General features: G+C 46.7%; 1 protein-coding gene across 6 annotated transcripts in view; it reads right to left on the bottom strand.

Moving 5' to 3' along the window:
• The window catches only part of LOC105687648 (homeobox protein homothorax), a 303,587-nt gene that overhangs the window by 154,611 nt on the left and 127,061 nt on the right, over positions 1–21,915 (bottom strand). For 5 of the 6 annotated variants that reach the window (XR_007278162.1, XR_007278161.1, XM_012403453.3 and 2 more), the window contains exon 8: positions 11,835–11,843. The exons of the other annotated variant lie outside the window; for it this stretch is intronic. Coding sequence is in view for 3 of the 5 variants with exons in the window: in XM_012403453.3 (XP_012258876.1) it covers positions 11,835–11,843 (9 nt within the window). In the remaining 2 variants the exon portion in view is untranslated. The remainder of the gene's footprint in view (positions 1–11,834; positions 11,844–21,915) is intronic. 6 annotated transcript variants of the gene reach the window in all.

Genomic DNA, 21,915 nt, shown 5'->3' with positions numbered 1-21,915 from the left:
ACAGTATCCGTCCTTTCCTTACGCGGGACACACCCCGATCATGATTATATATTATTATAGCCATTTTAATAACTAATCATTTTCCTCATCCTCTGTTCTACTACCTCTACTCCCGTTCCCGCTGCTTCTGCTCTTCCTTTACTCCAAAAGAACGAATCCTCGGACGTTACGAAAAACCGCCTTCTCCTCCTTCACGGGTAGGTAGGTAATTCGTACCGATATTGCCCCGTAGGAAAACGGCTCCCGTTCGACAAACTAATTTCTAATCTATCGTCCAATTTTTCAAAAAAAAAAAAAAACATTCCGCAAGCAACGAACTTCGACGTCCAAGATCCGCGACACCGTGTGTTCGAATTTCGCGATCGGGGCGTGTGTGCGAAAAAATGGATTTCAATGAGACGCGCTCCCGGATTTCGTTGTACCTTTACAACGCGGTAAACTCCCAGTGGATTCGAGAGTGACTTTTCCGTGCCAAGTCTCTCGTAGAAAAAAAAGAGAGACACGGCGGATAATGTAGCGAGAGAGGCGGGCAGTTAAACCGCTGACACCGTTGACCGTCACGCATCGCGATTCGACGCTACTACTGCTCTATACACCGCGGTTTGCCCGGCCGCACATTTAATTCTCTTCTCTTCTCGGTTTGCTTTTGACTTGCCTTTCTTTTCCTTGCCTTGCCTTGCCTTGCCTTGCCTCCGGGCGCACCTCTCGTCTCAGGTAGTGAAAACAAACGAGTAACCAGTGCATTGGACACGGTGCTTCCTGTACTTATATACGTCTTCTCGATCGTAACGCGTATATGTATAGGTATATACACACTGCAGGTAGCGCGCATTCGTACACGGAAATTTTTCTATCCGTGTATACCGATAATATGGTACACATCGCGTGGCGAACGGGCGAGGGGATACGAATAATTGAAAAAAAAAAAAATACAAAAATACAAAAATAAAGTAGGTAGAAGCCGATATAATTGCGATCTATAATTTCCCCGACACCGAGTATAATGTATCGATAATTGGGTAAGATGCCGGATAATAATCAATTTCCGTTTCGCAGTAAATTATTTACCGTAAAGATCGTTATTTTCTTCTTTTTATCAAAGTTTCCTTTTTTCACGTTTTTGTTTTCCCACACGAGTACACGCACAGCTTCTCTTCGCCTTGATTTTTCTAACCGCCGAACAGACGATATCGTTTTCAATGAATATACGTGTAGTTATACCTACGTACGAAAGGTTTGCGTGGAAAATATTTTTTCTCGAGAAAATCATTTATAACGTCACGAAGATGCAGGCGGCTACATGTGCATGCATCGGTATTGACCATAGGTATATATGTATATTCCTACGTCACCTGCTGCTGCATTTTGTGCATGTGCGGTGAAATTCGTACGACTGCAATATTGTATATATACATGTAATACCGTGAGTAAGGATAGGAAACACGAGTATATCGTGACATAACGGAGTAGTAGCTTTTATCTAATTTATAACGTTAGTGACGACGGCACTCAAACACATAGCCATATTTACGATAAACCTTCTCTATAAAGCTTCCGCGTATACACGAGGCGAGTTTAATTACTGGAAAAACTAATTGCGGACAGATAAAACTTGCACGCTCAGCGCGGCCAGGGTTATAATTTCACGTCGAATGTTACATGTGAATATAAATCGAGAATGTGAATAAAAATTCATTTCATAAACCGCATACGATTACACTTGGAAATTATTTTACAAAGAAGCCTACCCTCGATTCTTTCACTTTATACATAGTCATACGCAGATCCCTATCGTTTATATTACACCTCAACCCGTACCCCTATACCGCATGATGTATAATGTTGCAATTTTAATGTATAAAATTAACGGTTGTTGTCAGCTCGTTTTTACCCGCATATAACCGATCAACGGAGATAACAATCGATTATCGGCGATCAATGGGCGACGCGCCAGCTGTGACATCGATTAATATTTATATAATGAGATGAATTAATCGCATATCCATACCAACGCTGCGAGGCGTGTGTATATGTACATTTTTTTTTTTATCTCTACGTGTACATTAAAATTGCGTGACGTTTTTCTGTAAGTTTTTGCCATATATATTTTTTTTTTTTATTTTTTTTTTTTTCGTTCGTATGGTAGCAAAGCTGTAATTAAAATAGTTGAAGAAGTACGAACGTTGAAGAGACAGAGAGAAAAAAGGAAAAATGAAAAAAAAAAAAAAAAAACGAGCAGAAAAAACGTAGAAATATTAAATGGTGAGTGGTAAGCGTATGTACGTCCGAGTGGCGGTGTTCGTTTCCTCATATTCTCCCGTACAATAACCGAGCGTCGGCTACTCATACGATTCCTATACTACCGTAACTTTAGTTTGACTCTTTAACCTTAGCGGGTACGTATAGTCGGGGATAGGGAAGAAGACCGTTTAATTCCACACGGGACTAAAAGGCCCCGCGCGCGGCGGTACGCTTCGGATATATCTTTAGCTTTGCCGGTGCCTTACGCGACGTACCGAGTTATCGCGCTACGAGATATGCTAATAAGTAAGTAACTATTAGTTACCATGGTTACATGCCCAGCGGGTAAGCGAGACGACGCATTTACGTAAGCAATGGTCAGCGGGTGTTCTCCGATGTCCGTTTTATGCTCACTCTCGTCATACTTTATCCGCGGTTACACATACACACCACACCGAGACCTTCGACAAAACAAAAAAAAAAAAAAGTAACGAAAGGGAAAAAGAAACAAATCTCACCTCGGAAAATCCGTCGGTCGAAGATAGCCCGTGACCGTATTTTTTTCTTTTCTTCTCGTCAACTACGTACACCTACTTCGCGAGATTCGAACAAAAAAAAATGAAAAAAAATAAAAGGAGGTGGGAGTGAAAATCGCGAAGATACATCGCGTGTGGGAGTCCGAAGGCAGCTGGTTTTTTGGCCCCCGGTCAAAACTGGTAGACCTTGAGAAATTCATACGAACTAATCTTACGATCCTTCCGCGATTAATCACGGATTAAACGATTCGACGATCTTACGCCGGTTAATTAATAACCGCGGTTCAAAGGGGAACGCGATCGCTCTTCGGTATAATTTCCAGTCGCGTAAATAACGCCGTTGAGTGGGTAATATTATTATTTGTATTACAAGTTTGAGCCGAAGAACGAAAGTACGGCGTTGAAAAAAAAAAAAAAAAAAAAAAAACGCCGTCGTAGACTCTGCGTGAAACGAAACACACGATGAGACGTTAAACTTGCCGCGGTGCTAAATAATCGCCTTTGAGATATTTTATATTTTTAAATTTCATTCATTTTTTTTTTTCTCCTTTCAAATCTAGTTGCACGGCGACACGGGACGACACGTCGTCGCCGTGCGAGTGACCCGACCCGACTCTGATACGGTGTAAAAGTTTATCCCGCCAAGGATCTTTTCGTGTAATAAAGAGCTCGCAATAGTTTTGTATAATGTCTCGTCACGGCCCGCGGTTCAGGGGCCCACGAACGCGCCCCGTCCTCTGAGATTTGTGTGTTCGTTTATTTTTTTTATCCATCTATTTTTCAAATTCTTTTCACTTCCTACCAGAGCCCCACGGACCGGGTGAATTATTTTCGACGTTATTAATTCGGCTGAGCGGCGTTAATTAGAAATCGAGATAGAGTAGAACAATTACGACGTTTTGCTCGAGTGCAGCGGGGGGAGGTGGGAGGATCATCGTCGTCGGAGTTTGCGATTTAATTTTCGAAATAATATCGTATAAGGTATAATAAGGCGCGCACTACTGTGGGTAATTTTCCTACGTACGTCCGAGCCGGGCAAACGTAGCGTAGTCGAAGTAATGATCCCATTATGCATACGTGTTCGTAATTATGCGGGACGGGACGACGGGGCGATCACGAGAGTATAATGTGGCTGCGATAATCAGAATTTGGCTAATGCAAATATCGTTAACGTTATACCTGCATGCATCGGTATAGCTGCCAATACCAACGCTCGCACGATTCTATCCACCGACGATTTGACGAACAAGTTGGATAATCGAAAACCGCTTTATTCGCGGCTCCAGGCCTTACTCTTCCTCCTGTCTCCTTGCGCTCGTTATACCAAATTCGATTCCTCTCGGTTCGTATTCACCGTTCAATTGATCCGACTTTCTAACTCTGTTTCAATTCTCTAAACCGATCTCCGACGGTCAAGTGTTATCGCCAATTTTGCGAATTTCGAATTAGAAGAAAAATTCATGAGAAATGCAGGGAGATGTTCAAATGTTAAGAGGGGTGCTTATCACGTTCCCCGTGGTTTACAGCGACGTCGTTGCGTCGCCCGTGAGGGTCGTACGGTATAACGAAGGAACGAACGAACGAACGAACGTAAGAAAGAACGGTTTAGAATTCACGCGACGATTCGGTCTGTGGAACGGACGGCCGAAACTCCCAACCTCCGCATCCCGCGGTCACTTCGGACATTTTAGCAGCCCCGTGTTCGGCATCCGAGAGAAGTTCCACGGTATTCCCAAGGGGGATGGAAAACCACTCGGCTGTACGGTTCGCGCGGTATAAAAGCCGTTGGCCTCCTTGCAGTTCGTGCGGTTACAATTTACCACCTCGCAAAAAATCCAACGAGGCATTTTCGCGCGGACAAAAATCGAACGTCCGTCGTGTCGAGAAAAGAACTGAAAAAAAATGGTAATCTGTACTCGACGTTATTCGGCGATCGACGTTACTCTTGTTATCGTTGTTATTTCTTTATCTCTACTCGTCAATCGCGATCGATGCACGGGTGTTACCGTCAAAAGATAAGGGATAAGATGATCGGATGAAGTGGCATTACAACGTTTAAGCGGACATTTATATATGGACAGTTGATTTTTCTTTGATCAGTAGCACGGCCCAAAATCCCTCGGGATGACGTTGCAACGTTATACTATATTGATTTAATATCTCTCTCCGGACGACGGTCGGTCATACATAAGGGATGACGGGATGTTCCGCGGCGGGGTCCGTCTACGTATATATATAATACAGTAAGGGGCGTTCATTTGGTATTCGACGCTGACCACCGGCTACACTTTTGCGTCAAAAATTCTACGGTGTTAGCGGGCAGCGGCAAACGCGTCTCGGATACTTTAGAGGAAGATCTTCGGAGAAAATTGCTCCGAGGAATATGAAAATAAAAGCAGAAAATAAAGGAGATGAGAAGAAAAAAAATAGAAAAAAAAAAAAATGAAAGAAACGAACAACGGGGGAGGGGGGGCCCACGCGCGTCGTTTCTGCTAACAATAAGGCGAACACCACCGCTACACGGCGGTGTAAGAAACTTCCTGTTGTTACAGAGGTTATATACCGCACTTTACCCGCCTTGTAACCCAATAACCGACTGCGGTGCGGGGTTACAAAAGAGACCGAATCAAAATCCGTTTCATTTTATGAACTATCAAAGTTCCGTGAGCCCGGGTAGCGCGGCGTCGTTTCAAAACCCTCCACCTATATCGGAATCCGAGCGTGCCCTAAACATCGAACCGCACGGGTCTCTCGATCCTCGTGCGGTGTACGTATCTACACACGCGTGTATGATTCCCGCGTACAGGTATGAAGGAGAAAAAAAAAAGGAACGAAAAAAAAATAAAGAAGCCAAAAAACCGAGGAGGATAAACAAAAAAACCGCGGGACCCGGAGCACCTGTGCTTTTGTTATAAGGCGCCGTCCTGCGGCGGCGGCACCACCACCCCGTTCCCCACCCTCCCCCTACATTTGCTTACGCGTTCATGAACGGAGCGGTGCAGGCGGTGGTGCACCGGCCGACGGCATAACAAAAATCAATTGATTCAATGGAACCGCACCGCTAAAGAGAAAGATGAATAAAGGAGAAGAGAAGCAAAAGAAGAAAAAAAAAAAAAAAAGAAAAATCGAAACGAGAGAGTAAAAAAAATAGAAGAAAGAGAAACGAACGAGAAACGAACGAGCGGACGAAATACGAGACCGCGGGGCAACCCAATGCGGTAGTAACCGGACTTTAGAGAGAAAACTTACATTCACCTATCCATAAATCACATTAATAAACTACGCACGCCGCGGTACACTCGGGGCGCATACGCGCACTTTGACGCTCTGTTTTTTCTTTTTCTTTTTCTTTTTCCATTCGAATTCGGACGTGAATTTTTTCTTTTTTCATACAACCGAGTCACTCTCGGTTCGGCTGGGTGTTATTTATGAAATAGAATTGTTTTTTTTTTCTCGGTCGTCGAACTCGCGGGTTTTGCGTTTTTCCGCGTGCAACAATTCGACGAGTCGATAAAAATATTTCGACGATTTCGACTTTGCGTTTGCCGGCCCTTCTCTGTCCTATAGGTGTAGCTACGCGTGTAATCGTCGTCGGTTTCGCAACTGAATCCGGGGGTCCTTTGTACCGGCGTTATACTTCGTCCTGCGAAAACCGGGCTAAAAGGTCCCCGCGGATACGTAGGCGCGGGTCACGTTAGTCCGCCTTAAGGATGAAGCCGATGCGCGGTTAGTGAACAAATAGATTACGTGCCCACCACGTTTTGCGGAGGGGTTAGACCGCTGGCGGTCTCCTCTCGCTTCGCACCCCCGCGTATTTTCCAACTCCACCCACATGCCACTCACGTATTCATTCGACTTTCGGCCCTCCCTCCCTCAGCCTCGTACGCGAGGTGGATACAGGCGTGCGCGTATACTACACGAGCGCGCACACGCGCGCTGAAAAAGTGGAAGTGAGAAAGAGAAGGAGCAGCTTCCAAAAATTGCAACACGTTAGCCCCAAATCCACTAACCATTCCATTATTAAATCTACGTCTGTATTAGGAATAGAGGCGAGGAGGAGCGCCCGAACGAACGAACGAACGAAGGAAGGAAGGAAGGAAGGAAGGAAGGAAAGAAGCAGCGTTGACGGTGGTGCGAGTAAAGATGGTGCGAGGGATCGCTGCTCCATTAAAATTCCGAGCTCGTGGGACCCATCAAAACTCTACGCCGCTTCTATACCCACCGTAATTCCGGCTATACCAAAGAGGCTCGTCGCTCCGCAGCCTCAGCTACATACCAAAATCAAACAGCTCGACTCAATCGGCCCGATGATATTACACGTCTCTTCTTCTTTTTCTCACGCTTTTATTTTCGGATAAACATTTTTTCTTTTCTCTTTAATTTCGTTTTTTTTTTTTCTATATAATCTAATAAAAGTATAACGCGTCGCGAAAAAAAAGCGACGACGACGTTTTTGCGACGAAAGAAAATTCAACTCGATTCAAGAAAAAAAAACACCCCCAAAAACACAAGCCTTGTTCACCGGGTCGTTCCTAATGCGTGATTATTGAGATTAAGTATTTCGTGCGCATTTCGTTGGGCGGGGGGGGGGGCAGGGGGCAAAAAATGATCGCTGTGATGTGACCGCGGGCGCGGCGCATCGAAACACCGAAAGATTCGCAAAGTTGTTTATCCGCTTATTATGTCAAGGGAAGCTAATTGGGCATATTTGGGATAAGGTCCGGATGCTGGCACGTACGACGTACGCATTGGGTTATATTTTGCCTGTGCGGTTATATTGGGGCTCGGGTGCCCCGTTCGCAACAAACGGGCAAAAGATCTCGCGGCGACATTCTGACCATATCGACACGGGGCGGACCGACCGATATCTCCGTACCGAAAGCAACGGCGAGCGCCGCCGTCGAGCGGGCCCGCCAGGCGCAAGAAGAGGCGCATAACTTTAAAAAGCCGCGCGCGGACCCCGACTCCGGTAGGAAAGCGGTATTATTGTATACATGTATATATACGCGATACGAGGTCCCAGCAGCTCCCGGCGCTGACCATCCGTCTTTTCGGAACTATCGTCCCATCAGAACTCACCTCCGCGTACCTCGGCGTCTACCGAAAAAGATCCATTGCTTCATTCGTCCCCCGTTCCACCCCGTCAGTTCCCCCTCTCTAATTGCACCGACAACGACCGTTCGAATTGATAACCTTCGCTCATAGTCGCGAAAAAGAAGCGAAATTTTTTCGACGAGAGATTGCAAAAAAAATTAAAAAAAAAAAAAAAAGGAACGCGATCGAATGAAAGAAAATGTACGTTGATTCGTGGACAAACGATGTATACAGTGCTGGGATCGAATTCCTTTTTATTAGAATCCGGAGTACGTCGACCCGCGCTTTGAATTATTATTTCAACTCGGATCGTCGAGGAACGCGTAGCGACGCGCAATGAAATTCCCCAGATTTTCTGGCAAAGTGCAACGGTCATATATGCGAGTAGATTTAACAAAGGGAAGGAGAAAGGTAGAATGCGAAGGTAGGTGGGCATTTACCGGGTCCAACTGACCGCTTAATTATTCTCTTTGCTCGGGGGTCTTCTCTGTAGCGTGGCCGGAGGCGATGCGTTCTGCACTTGATATTCGCTCTAGAATTTGAATCGCGCTTTCTATGCCGATGCAAACTTATACACGCATACGTGTACACGAGGTTTGCCGATACGACGCGTAATTTTGCCATCGGGACGTAAAGTTTAGCGAACTTATTTGTGGAATTTTATACGTCCCGTTCGGCATACCGCGGGGAGACGAGACGTCCGAATTCGTTCAACGCGAATGAAACTATTCGGGTAATCCATCGTCGAGACTACGAGAAACGAGGAGCGAATACGCATCTCATCAACCTGAGGAATGACGGGCCATAAACGAGGGACCGTCAGAAGTGGATGGCCTTTATACAACCGACTCTCTCAGGATCCAAAGTGCGTTGAACGCGCAAACTTGAAAAGACGGAATAAAAAAATAAAGGAATAAATAAATAAATAAATAAATAAAAAGAGCCAAAAGGCGAGAAAACAAAAAATAGAAGGAGGTATAGTCGAGAGATCGGCACGCGGTCGATTGTTTGCGGGAAACTAGCGATCGTCGAGTCCGTTGATACGAGCGTATATAAAACGAGGTGTCGAAATCGAATAGCGTAGACAAGATCGTAAACGTCGGAAATCCGACCGAATCATCCTCAGGGATATCGAAGCCGAGTGTTCGAATCGCGATACCGCAGATAATACAACAACGATTCGGAAGTTCGAATAAAACGTGGAAAAATTATCGGAGAATTGAAAAAGTTCGTACCGGTCGTGAAATGTGGTCGCGTGAAAAAAAAGACGAGCGTATTCGTCAATTTACGTAACAATTACCTGACTTCGGGGGGTACCGTGAGACTCGAATGAGTCGTAACACTATAACAACGATTAACGATAATTGACGCGAACTGTCCACGTGTAACTTGCCGACCGTATAACCGCTGGAGAATGATTCGCGACAAATACGATGGGAAAAAAAGATGACGAGACCGGTCACTGTACTGGTCGAGAAGGATCGGGTATACCGAGGAGCTCTAGGTGACTGACTAATAAGAGAGCTGCATCCTCGACGAGATGGAAAAAGGAAAAATAAATCGAAATGTGAAGAAAGAAAGAAAGAAAGAAAAAAGAAAAACGAAAAAAGGAACAAAGTGAGAGGAAGAAAAAGGAGGCAAATTACGTACGATATTCAAGTTCGTTAGGTGGTAGACCCGAGTTCTGTCCATCTCTCGTTACCTTGGACAATTTTCAAATGGTGGTTTCACGACGTTAGTCGTCCCGTACCTCGCATCGCTAAACCGCGACGGGGGGCTACAACGCGCCGGCCAATACATATTTATAGGGCACCATAAGCAATTCTCGCGTTTAAAGCCATCGGGAGTCTCGGTAGAGAATCACGTCTACCTACTACTAAGCTTTTCTCATTTATATATTAATTACGTTCGTCGGGTTCCGTTAATGATTCCCGCACCACGCGATGAGTGAAGGCTGCACCGTTGCTCTCGCTGTTGCTGCTGCTGCTGCTGCTGCTGTAGCTGCTGCGGGCTTTTAAAATGGGCACATCGTATACCACTTCGCTCTTTCTCTTTACAACAACTTCAACATCGCCAGCAAAGGGGAGGATAACGGCTAGCCCGCCTGCAGTTCTTCGAACTTTCATTAGTTAGCCTAGAGTCTGGCCAAATGGCCGAGAGACTCGAGAAACGGACGGCAGGCAGGAGAGACGGACTGCGGGCTGCCAGGACTCGTTTAACAAAAACATCCTACACTATCTCAACCGTGGACCGTCTGTATGCGCACGTAGCGATAAACTTTGGCCTTCAACCGGAGCTGGAAATTATTTGAAACGAAGAAAAATTAGGGACGAGAAATTAAAAGACACTTTCATCCGTCGATAGCGATCGTTGAAAATGAGAGAAATTTGAAAACGATGTCAACGACCGGGAGGAGGAAAGAAAAATTGTAGAAAAAAAAAAAGAATCGAAAGATAGCGGAGTGAAGATTGCAAAAAATGTGACTCTAATAACTTTTTAGTAGTTAATTAGTTGCAATGTTGTTTTGTTTTTTTTGTTTTTTTATTTTTTTTCGTCCGGTTTTCATTCCTATCTTCCGTTTCCCTTTACGATCCCGTCTGGCGTGCCACACGTTGTAAAATAAGTTAAGATTTGCGGGACGCGGAATACAACGCTGGTTGACTGCTACACGTCTGGAGCTGTGAGCAAAAGCTATTGGCAACTAACTAACTTTTCGAGTCCTATACGCGGGCAAAAAAGACATCTGACTGACATCTGGACGGAGGAGACTACGAGCGTTCGCCATGTGGTGGTTTGAAAAGCTTGAGACGTACACAAAGCCGACGCCACACGGTAATTTCATTACCTATATCGAAAGTAATTAAATGATATACAGAGGTATTTTTCTATTTTGTTTTTTCTTCAGAATATCCAGGATCGCTAGAAGTATCGATTTGGCGATAATTGAATTTCAGCGCGCTTACGAAGAAGAAAAAGAAAAAAAAAAATGTCAACGATTCGCCGGGATTTCTTCTTTTCTCTTCAAAGAGGCGCTCTTCCCTACGCTGGTTACGGTGTGCGTCACGGTATGTACAATATACACGGAACAGAATGTACATCGGTGCGCGTCGCTTGCAATCTAATTAATCTAATTAATCTAATTAAACGCGAGGAGCAACTCTGCGGAGGGATTATTGCCCGTAAGGTCTCGCTGGGCGTGATGCGTTTCAGAGTCTCGAGGATCTCTCATCTCTCGTCTCTCCTCTTCGCGAGCTCTCTTCGGCAGCAGCCTCGGGCGGAAGGAGAGGAGACGATCTCGATAGACGGGAACTCGAAGGAGAGATGAAATAACGCGAGAAAAAGATCGTACGTGTAAAATGAGTAAGAAAGAAGATAACGAACGAACGCGAACGAGATAAGAAAGAAAGAAGTGCGTACGGAGAGACCGAGGAGCGCGCATAGCGCGCGTGACAGATCGGTAACTACGGTTGATTGTCCGAAGAGTGCGTACGCCCCGTAACGCGGCAATCATCCTCATCAGCCGTCGTTTCCAACGAGGCAAATGATTAAATCATCGTCGCTCGCAACGACTCCTCGCCGCTAAGTTGTACGTTGTTGGTGTTCTTTTTTTTCTTTTCTTTTCTTTTCTCTTTTCTTTTCTTTCCACTTCTATTTTCTCCTTAAGTAAGATTAACCCTCCACACCCCGTTCTCCCGCGCCGCGCGGTATCCTTACGTACCGGTCGGCTCTCATACCTTTGTAGATGGAATAAACCACGATGGAACAACTTCTTACCGCGAGAGGAGCAAAAATTTTTGTACCTCCAACCGGCGAAGGTAACAATTAATTAATCAAGTGCGTCCGTTCTGCCATTATTTGAGAATCGGATTAATTAAACGGCCGTATAATCGAGTCGTCCTACCTTAAAGTACGCCGACGTATTGTCGAAGATTGAGCAAAAAAAGGTCCGACGATCGCACTTACCCATGGCATCTGAAACAGAGAATGGAAAATGGAAGTTGATTAGAAAATTGTGCATGTGGAGCGAGCGGATTGATTGTCGTTATAATTCGCGTGAGAACAAAAATTTAGATGGCCGATATTACGTATGAATCGACGACCCTACGAATAGACGAGAGAGAAGGATCGCGACGTTGAGAAGCTAGAAAAAGCAAAAAAAAACGAAAAGAAATTGACTGAATATAAATAAAATAGAATGCGGTGGCGACGAGTAATATACGATCGGCTCATCACCCGCGACGCAGCTCATTCCACGCTAATTACCGATCCATGGGATCCCGATGCCGGTGCGCGGACTTTAACCAGCTCTGAAAAGCAGCAGCGGCGGCGGTGCGGTACGGTGGCAAAAACACCGATTGCACTTTAAGCCAGTATATATAGTGAGCTCTGTTATAAGTTGTTGAGAAACGGGGGATAGGATATATATATATAAGAAACTGCAAGGGTCCGTAGAAGTTCACCTGGGATCCTGGCCTCGCTCGGACTCTCGGAGCTTAAAGTCGTATAGTGTTATTCCGATATTATAAAGGTATATAATACCGCGACGCGTTACTGCAGTTGATTGTAAGAGGCGAAAAATGTTTTTCAATTCTTTTTTTCTTTTATTTTTTATTTTCTTTGCGCTCCTTCTTTTTCCTCCTTTTTTTTTTTTTTTTCTTCTTCTTCATTTTCTCCTCTGCGCGGACACGGCGTTTAATGCGACGGGTTAGAAACTGCAGCAGCAGCAGCGAACGTTCGCCGTTCCTTCTTCTTCTTCTTCTGGTGGTACTGGTGGTGGTGGTGGTGGTGGCGGTGCTGCTGCTGCCGTTGCTACCGAGGACGGTCGATCATAACTTCTCGAGATAATCTCGACGTGGGCAACGACGCAAGACACATTCTCTCGTATCTCCATTTGTCTATCTCTATTTATTATATCCACCAAGGCGAAACGAATACCGTGCACTCGAGCACACATAACACCGCCGTACAGTTTTCGCGCGTCGTCATAGCGGATAAGATTTCAAAATCGTTCTCGAGAACGAAAGAAAAAAAACACGAAAAAAAAAAAAAGTATAAAATAAATTCGCATTATAAATCGGTGGAAGAAAAATTAAGAGAGAGAGAGAGAGAAACGCTTTCGTATAATTTTTCTGGAATCCGGCAATTTTCGTGTCGTCGTCGTTTCGTTTCGATTCGAGTTTGACCAATAAAGTGGAGGCGTGCCGTTGGCTCGCCTTTTTGACGCCCTTACTCGGGTCTTTTTTTGTCGTAGCTCGCGTTATGGCACCGATTCAGCGGATTCCACACTCCGCGGGCATTGTCACTGCGGTCCCCGAGCAGCGGCGACGAGATTAATTAGCGGCGATGTCTTACCCGCAAAAATCGGAGCAAGAAATGGGGGGCCGCTTCGCCTGCCGCGCCTCAAGTCGCTAACTAACCCACTCCATTTCTCCTTATGGGCTACACACTATACGGACTCGGGCCGCGCCGGTCATACGTATTCGACGTCGCCGGCTTTCGGATTGGCGTCCCTTCTTCGGAAGTCTCTCGAGCGTCTCGCCCTCCGTCGTCCGCTCGCGTTTCTCGGGCTATCGTCACCTTCCCGATGGACTCGGCGCAACATCGCCACCACCTTCGCCTTCGATCGACATGGTCGTCACAGAGAGGCGCAAGAACGTGCTACAAATTAAGCCCCCAGATCCACGAAACCATCTGAAAAATTTAACCGACCTCAGCAGGCTCGTTAGCGGTGCTCATTTAATCCCTTCGTTAAAATCGTACGAACGATCTCGTACACCTGAACCGGATATTTTAATGGACGGAATCGACGCCTCGACTGTACCGATTTCTCGATATTATTATTGAAAAATAGTTCACGCGGAGTTTCCGTTTCGGATCGACGGATACTTTACGATGAAAGTTGCACGGTGAGCGTCGTTTTACGAATACGCCGATCGGAGAGATAGCGTACGAGGTTGACGAGCGTAGATCCGAGAGAGGAAGGATGGAGAGATCTGCAGATCGCGCGGCAGTCTGCAAAAAACGAAACGATGTGGGTGGCGGTATACGCGCGGGGTGGTTGAGTTCATACGTTTTATTATACGGGTGAGACTCCGCTAGGACTGCAAAAGCGGATTCAGAGTGAACCGAAGGTATACGAGCGTAGGAAAGGGACAACGAGCGAGAGTAATTAATTCACCCCGAAACACACTAGGGGTAGTCTAATCGCTGTCGGACATTCGACTGGACACGGAAGATATTCCGCTTAATTTATTCAGGGGGGTGGGGGGGGGGGGGGTCAAAGATTTGCTCCAGGCGTGGGGTGAATCCGATCTCCTACGAATCGACGATAGAGAAAAAAAAAAAAGCAAGGAAATCGTGAAAATCGATCGGAGAGAGGTAGAGCACCTCTTTCCGTGGCGCAACCGAAGATAACTCAGGTTTCCGCACGTCGAGTTTCTTTCGTTCGTTTATTTGTTGGGCCACTCGTTTCGAGTCCTTCCAGGTTTTCTGGCGTGGGCTCGATATACAATTCTGCGCATTCCATTAAAATGCTCGAGGAGCTGTTTAAGCCAGAGTTAAAATGAAAATAAAAATCAACCCGGTCTGTCAACGTGGTTTTGTTAGGGAATTTCGTTGGGAGTTTTTTTTTCGTTCTTTTTTTCTTTTTTTCTTCTTTCTCTTTTTAACCGCGTCCGTAGTTTTTCCATCGGTTGATTATATCCTCGTTCTATGAATTAGTCGGAGGTTACCGCGAACGATCGATTCCGATCAGGAGACCGAGAAGAAGAACCTTTTTACCACCGCGGATCCTCGATACGCGCTACCGTCCAAGAATTTTAATTATAAATTAGTTGATTAACTCAATAATGTTTTTTGTCAAAGTATATATATATATATATATATATATATACAGACACGACGACGGTGTTCCTCGGCGCGACTGTGGAACTGCGAACACACGCACGAATTTATCCTTCGGCAGAAAACCCCTGGCGCACACCGACGCAAAAGGACCACGGAGGTTTCGCGTGTTATTCCGCACAACCAACCGTGGTTCTCTGCCGATACCGATGAGAAAAAGAGAAAAAAAATTCGCGACGCTCGTCGAGCCGCTCTCGGTAAATTTTCGCAAAGTCTCTCGTCTCCGTGGCGTTTTTTCACCGGTAATAACGCGCCGAAAAGCCGAAACGAAAGTCTATCGACTCGTGCGCAGAGAGATTCCTCGAATAATGGTCACGTAACGGGTGATTGCTATTCAGGTTGAGCACCTGGCCTCGGTGGTTGAAAATGCAGGTTGAACTATATATTGTAGGCATATACACACAGGTATGGGAACACAATGGGGTCCGGTTGGAGCGGCGCCGTCGGCACGCTTGGTATGCGGAATGCGTTTTATTTCATATTAAATAAAATATTCGGCAAAAGCGAGTCGAAGAACATTTGGCAAGTGAGGATAGAAGTGAAGGAGGTCCGTCCGTCCGTCCGTTCGTTCGTCCGCGTCCCTCTCCCCTCGCCTCTTCGCCCCCCTCGCCGGACCATCGGCGATCTCTCGGGCGCTCGTCTTCCTTCTGCCAAAAGAGGAATATTCCGAGAAACCAGCTAAAAGAGCTGCGAGCTCCTCTTCTTCCTACCCCGTATAACTCATATATTCCCCCCCCCCCCCCCCCCCCCCCGATCGCTCCGAGCGGGGAACGGAGAGAATCGTTACCGCGAATTCTTCACCGTCCACCTTCGACAAATTAACCCTTTTCCCCCCCCGATTCCGTTCGAACGAATGGTAAAAATATACAAATATATTCGCGGTGCGAAACAATTTACACCGAAGAGAACCCCTCAGAGGCTCGTGTACGAATCCGCACGTAACGCGTTTTACGGTTAAAAAATTTACTTCGCGGGGGAAAAAAAAAAAGAATCTACGAATGAAAAAATACAAGAGTTCGTGCCCCGAGCAACGCGTTCTCGATACCGTTTTCAAACCGCACAACGGACGAAGGTACATCCGAGGACCCGGTTTCTCTTCACTCTCTACTCCACCGGCGATTAAGAGTCGGGCTGGGGACGTTGGTATTACCGAAATTTAATTCGTATTCACCGCGAGTTATTCTTGTTAGATAATTTTTACAGCGTATTCATTTCTCTCTCTCTCTCTGTTCCACCTGTTCGCTTTTCGCATCGAAGAACGAATATCTGAAATATTTTCTATACGGCGAGGTTAGAGGGGTTCGGAGCTCGCTGTCCGTGTCTCGAGTACCAGTCGCGTTCCGCGGAACGATCGACCGACGAGTGAATTTGAAGCAGGATAAGCGACGCGAAGTTTGTATTCGCGTCTCTGTATGCGGGAGAAGATCCCGAGGTCTCCGCGGGTCAGGAGCTGTCCTCGAGAGGGACAGCAGGGAATGGACGGAGCGCGGCATCGCGCATACCGAGCGACCGTCGACTGCCTTAGCGCGTTTCGCCCGCTGGATGTCGTAAAGAAGAAAACGTAAAAGAAGAAAAAAAAAATAAGAATAAGAAGAAGAAGAAGAAAAGAAAAAAAAAACACCACCGATCCGGAGGAGGCGAAAAAAAAATAAATAAAACGGGAGCAAAGAGAACGCGTGTACACCCGGACGAGTAGAGGTATCCGTTGAGCAAAATCGACCAAATCTCAATTGTACGCTCACACGGATCAGCGGCGATTCGTTCGGCCCTCCGATTCGCGGATGGGATGTACCGCTGTCCCGCTCCTTCAAGGGCATCGATATGCAAATCCAAAGTGAAAAATCACACGACGCGTTGGTTTATTATTACAGGTATAACGATACAAAGGTCGTTTTTCCCGACGCGCGTCGGTTTCAGCAGCGTAAGGTATACCGGGAGAAAAAGGAGGTATAAAAGAGAAGAGAGAAGAAGAAAAAAAACGAACGGAGATCGACGGTGCCAGCGATACACGCTGATGTTTTGCCAACATTCCTTAGATGTCTGGTTGCGCTAACTACTTTCGAGTAGGAATTCCTATTACGTACGTTGGGAACTTAGGAATATACAATAAGAGAATGGGATGGAAAAAGAAAGAGAGAAACAGAGGAGAGATCGGTGGAGCTCGGACTCCGGACTTTGTAATTTTTAGCCGCGCGCAATACGATTGACGCGATACGGATCCCGATCGGGCCGCAGATGAAACGGTGAAAATTCAACCGCCGGAGAGAAAAATTTCATGCGCCGTATGCGAAACAAGGGTGAAAGGTTACGGGTAAGGTTACGTAACGTGCGTTTTACGGTGCAACGCGAAGCTAATGAAAGCTGCGGAGTTGCAAGGAAAAATTTCCACCACCTTATCTCGGCGAACGTTTTCGAGGAGGCGACCGACCGCCAGGCCATTCGGTTTGATGGTGGCCATACCATTACATGAGTTTTGATTGCAGGCCGTTACTGCCAAACTGCGGGACTCTAACCGAAATTTTTCTTACTTTATTTCTCCACCTTGCAGAGGTGCACCGTTCGACGACGCGCGCATGTCGCCGTTTTGAATAAATCTCGTATCCTTCAGATCCAACAAAGTTCGCCCGCAGCCAGGAGATAAAAAAAGAAAAACAAAAAGAAACAAAAAAACGAACAGTCTCGGCGGATTCACCTGGAGGACGATATCTTTCATCTGCATGAAATCGCCCGCAGTTAATTATTTTATATCCGTGTATATATATATATATGTATATATGCATATGTAAATATATTTATTTTCCATCTCTCTCCGAGATCCCGCGGCGCGAAATGATGTTACCGTCTCTGAAAATGAGCGGGCGATATATATTCGGACTGACTGCGTTTCAGTTCGGTCGACATTCGTCGTCGTCCCTCGAAAGAAGCCTCTCGGCGTCGGTGAGATGTCCGTCCCGATAATGGGGTACGGGCGGTCGGTCAGTCCGTTCGGTACGAGACCTCCGATTTCTTCGGTTAACGGGGAGAGTAGGCGAGTGTGTACATAATACGACAGTGAGGAGGAGGAGGAGGAGGAGGAGGAGGAGGAGGACCCGCGTCTCTCGGTAGTATGTGGGCAAGAGGGGAAAATCAGGTTATCATTAAGTGAAATGCCGTGTCCGCTATCGGACCGCCTCACACTAGCGCTCGCTCCTTCGAGTCTCCCGTTTACTCCCCCCCTCCCCGACCCACGCGTTTTACTCCGGGACCACGAGGGAATTAATAAGACCGGGACTATCTAACGCAATTAGGACTTCGAACGACGCGGCTCCGGGGTCCTGCAGCCTCTTAGCGATGGGAGATATCCTCTTCCTCCCCCTCCCCCTCCTCCTACTTCTCCTTCTCCTTCTCCTTCTCATCCCCCGGAACGAATCAACTTTAAATTGTAGTCGCGATCGCGCAAATGACAAAGCGGTGTCGAGCGTAACGTAATTTTTTCGATATCAAAATAACGCTCGTTCGAAAATCTATACCGATAACCGTAAGGGGAATCGTTAACGTTCGTACCCGTACGGCGGGGAGGGGGCGAGGGGGATGAGAAAAATAGCCTCGTATATTACGCTTCAGAGAAATATTCCACCTTCCAAGGATCAGGAGATCGAATCGCTGCTCCCGAGGAAATGAACGTTACACGTTGTGTGTGCATTACATAGCGCTAGGGTATTGGGGGGGGTACGAGAGTCGAAGTGTCGCTCGTAAACATTGAGGCATTTACATAACGAGTGACATTTGCCAGTTAGTGGTTCGCCACGGTCCTTCGTTGCTCGAGACGAAGATCGAGAAACTATAAGCGCCGATGTACAGCCGTACGAATATATACGGGATATGCACATACCTATACCTATATACCCATATAGCGATGTACACCGGAACGACGAGGAGGAGTTACCGATTGTATTTTACGGTGGCACTAATGTAACGGGGGGTAACGAGGATATAAAACTCGAAACGGAAGTCGGAACCGTTCAACGTTAATCGCAATCAGCGTGGCACGAAAAAAAATGAATGAAAATGATACTCCGAAGCCGCCCCCGCGCGAGCGTACGTAGGTACGTAGGTATATCGGAGGTGGGTACGGTTCGAAGATGTGCAGATGTGGGGTGTATATAGCTGGCGTTGCTGCTGCTGCTGCTGAGGTGAACTGGTGGAGCGGGTGTGGCGATATATAATTACAGTAATTAGCCAGCGAGTAATTAATTAGGATCGCACGTCGTCTGTTATTTCTGCTCGAGGCACCGCGCTCCCCCCCCCATCCGCAAACTTCGCTATTCCAGCAGCGGAGAGCACAACGGCAGCAACTCTTTCAGTTCTTCTCCTCCTCCTCCTCATCCTCCTCCCCCTCATACCGCGGAGGAGCTTCGACCAACGGCTTCAGGGTTACGTCTTGATCCCAATTAACGCCTGATTTTTTGCAGACGCATCCCGCGCGTCGTCCGATGGGGTCAAGTCCGCCGGTTGAATCGGTCTTCAGCTACGGCGGAACTGTATTCAATCGAAATCGGTTCTCGAAAACTCGCGGAATCCGCGAACCGGAACCGGGGTGACGACGTTTCGTACCCCATTTAAGAAAAAAAAAAAAAAATCCGACGATCAACGTCCGACAAAGGCCAATGTGTGCATAGGTGCGATTAATTGCACGTATATAAATATGTATGAAAATATTTTTTTCTTTTTTTTTCCTGCACCCAACTCTTATTCATTAGACGTACGCGACGGTACGTACACGTTACAGTATATGTATCCGTATACAAGTGAAAAGCGTATAGCGATAAATAGAATGTCCACTTAAAGTAGGGGAATAAACTTCCCACCTTAGCCGCAGTTGCAGTTAATTAAGTCGAGTTTCGATCGAGATCCAATCAGTCTCGGTGTAAATGTTAATGCAAGAGTCTCTCTCCGACCGCTCCACGCGATGCAATTCAACGGAGATATACACGCTCCGGTAGCCGAAGCAACGGCAGAACGCAAACGTGTAACGCTCGAATACGTGGTCAGTTTTAACGGTGAGGGGAAATATAATTTTCTCACTCGAAACGCGAAACCACGAGTTCGTCGATGCGCGAAGCCGATCTATTTATCCGTACACATCTCTACGAATCATCGATACGAAGATTCCACGTGATTCCGAGTAAAATTTTTCCCATCCCTTTTTTTTTTTCCTTCTTCCCCTACTCCTTTCCCGTCCAAAAAAAGGTCATCGGGCGAGAAAACCGCCGACGTTTACAAACGACGCGGCGACGATGATCGGGGATCAGGAAGTGCGTGGCATTTTGCGGTATGTCGAGACGGGTTCGCCAACACGCATTTGAAATCGAGCAACGCGGCAACGTAATCTCAGGAGTTTTCGCCGAGCCGATACAGAGACTGGTTATACGGTATAACAGCGATCGTTGAAACACGGGGTAGATGGGTACGCGGTAAGTCAGCCGGTCGACGGACCGTTGCGGGGACGGAGCGACGGAGAGAAATGAAAAACAAAAAAACAAAAAAAAACACCAAAAAAAAAAAAAACAACCAACGCAAGACGGACAGACGGAGAGACAGACGGACGGACAGACAGTCGGTCGCTCGGTCGGACACACCCTGTATTCGAAACATGTATCGGGTATGGAACTCTCGCCACGCACGCACGTACCGCCTACGTATATGGATAAGTTGAACATACGATATCGCGCTCGGTTGGAGTGATGTGATGTGACTACTCCGCGGATTGACAATTTTTTTCGTTTATTTTTCTTTTTTCTTTTCGTCTCTTCTTCCCCTCCTCTTATCTTTCTCCCGTTCGAATCGGAGGAGAATCCCCAGGGATGTTTGGCGAGCGATCGCGTAGCGCGTGTACACCGACGGTGTGACTCGTCGATATCCGTTCCACAGGTGTGACGGTTTGAGGTTTTCCTCCGAAGATCGACTCCCGTAGGTACACGTACGTACATAGCTCTACCCTCGAGTAAAACTCCTCGCGATGAGAGGGAGAGGGCGGACCGCCCGGGTGTATGCAAATGCGGGGAAAGTGGGAAGTGGAAGAAGAAGGACCCCCTCGGTACCGCCGCGCGAGGTTTCGAGGGTCCGCCGGTGGTACGAGTCAACGAAACAAAGTCGCAGCGGGATTCGCGTCCTCTCCAGTCAAATGAAATTTTCCGCAACATTGCGGACGAACGCGATTAAGGCGCGCCGCGCACACCGACGAACGGCGATAGATACTCGCGCTCCGTGTTACAACCCTTGGAGAGACGGAAGCAACCGCCGACCCCCCCCCCCCCCCCCCCCCCCCCCCCGCTGTTTTCACCGCATTGCCGTGTGATTTGAAAATCGAATTGTAACTTATACCACGTACGTGCGCGTAAGCGTGCCTGTGTATTCGCCCTTCGGCAAAGTAACAGAATAGAAAAAGGAACGAAACGATTGGGAAAGAAAAAAAAAAAAATAAGGAGAACGAAAAAAACAAAAAAAAAAAAGGTAACGTTACAAACAGGACTCAACGGGGGTGATTCATCGCTCCGCGGAAAGGCGAGCGCTAATTTTCTACCGTTTGCCAATTCAATTCGGTTGCGGAATTTAATATACATATTATATCGAAGGTTGCAACATACGCGTGTATTATATACATATACATATATACATAAACACGTTTATAAATATAACAGTCAAGTTACTCACACGACGGGGGCAGTTCGATTAAAATTTACTGTCCGAACGTTCGGAGTGCGAGTGCGTATATTAGGCGATGATGCAACAGTGCCGAGATCAAAGTGGTCCCTCGTACTCGCCGCTGAGCCTCCCCCATCCTCCGTACTACGGTACGAGGAACCGCGGTACGTGAGTGGATTTCTTTTCGCAATTCTCTCTTTTTTTTTTTTTATCTCGTTTTTCTCTCATTCTTCGCAACTATAAGACTTCAAGCCTTATTCCGGTACGCGAGGAAAGAGACGGTGCTCGCCGTATAGCAGCAGCTAGCGTCGCGTCGCGACGTCACTCGCTGTCAATTTCGTTTCGGATGTTCCCGTTGCGTGTATATATACCTTCCAACGTTTTTGGTTCGGTAGCCAAGGAAGAAGAGTCACCGGGAAACGCTGTCACGTTGATGGACGGATACCTTTAGTGACGT

The sequence above is a fragment of the Athalia rosae genome, chromosome 4 (genome assembly GCF_917208135.1).
Source record: "Athalia rosae chromosome 4, iyAthRosa1.1, whole genome shotgun sequence".
NCBI lineage: Eukaryota > Metazoa > Arthropoda > Insecta > Hymenoptera > Athaliidae > Athalia > Athalia rosae.
This window is presented reverse-complemented; position numbering and strand designations above follow the sequence as displayed.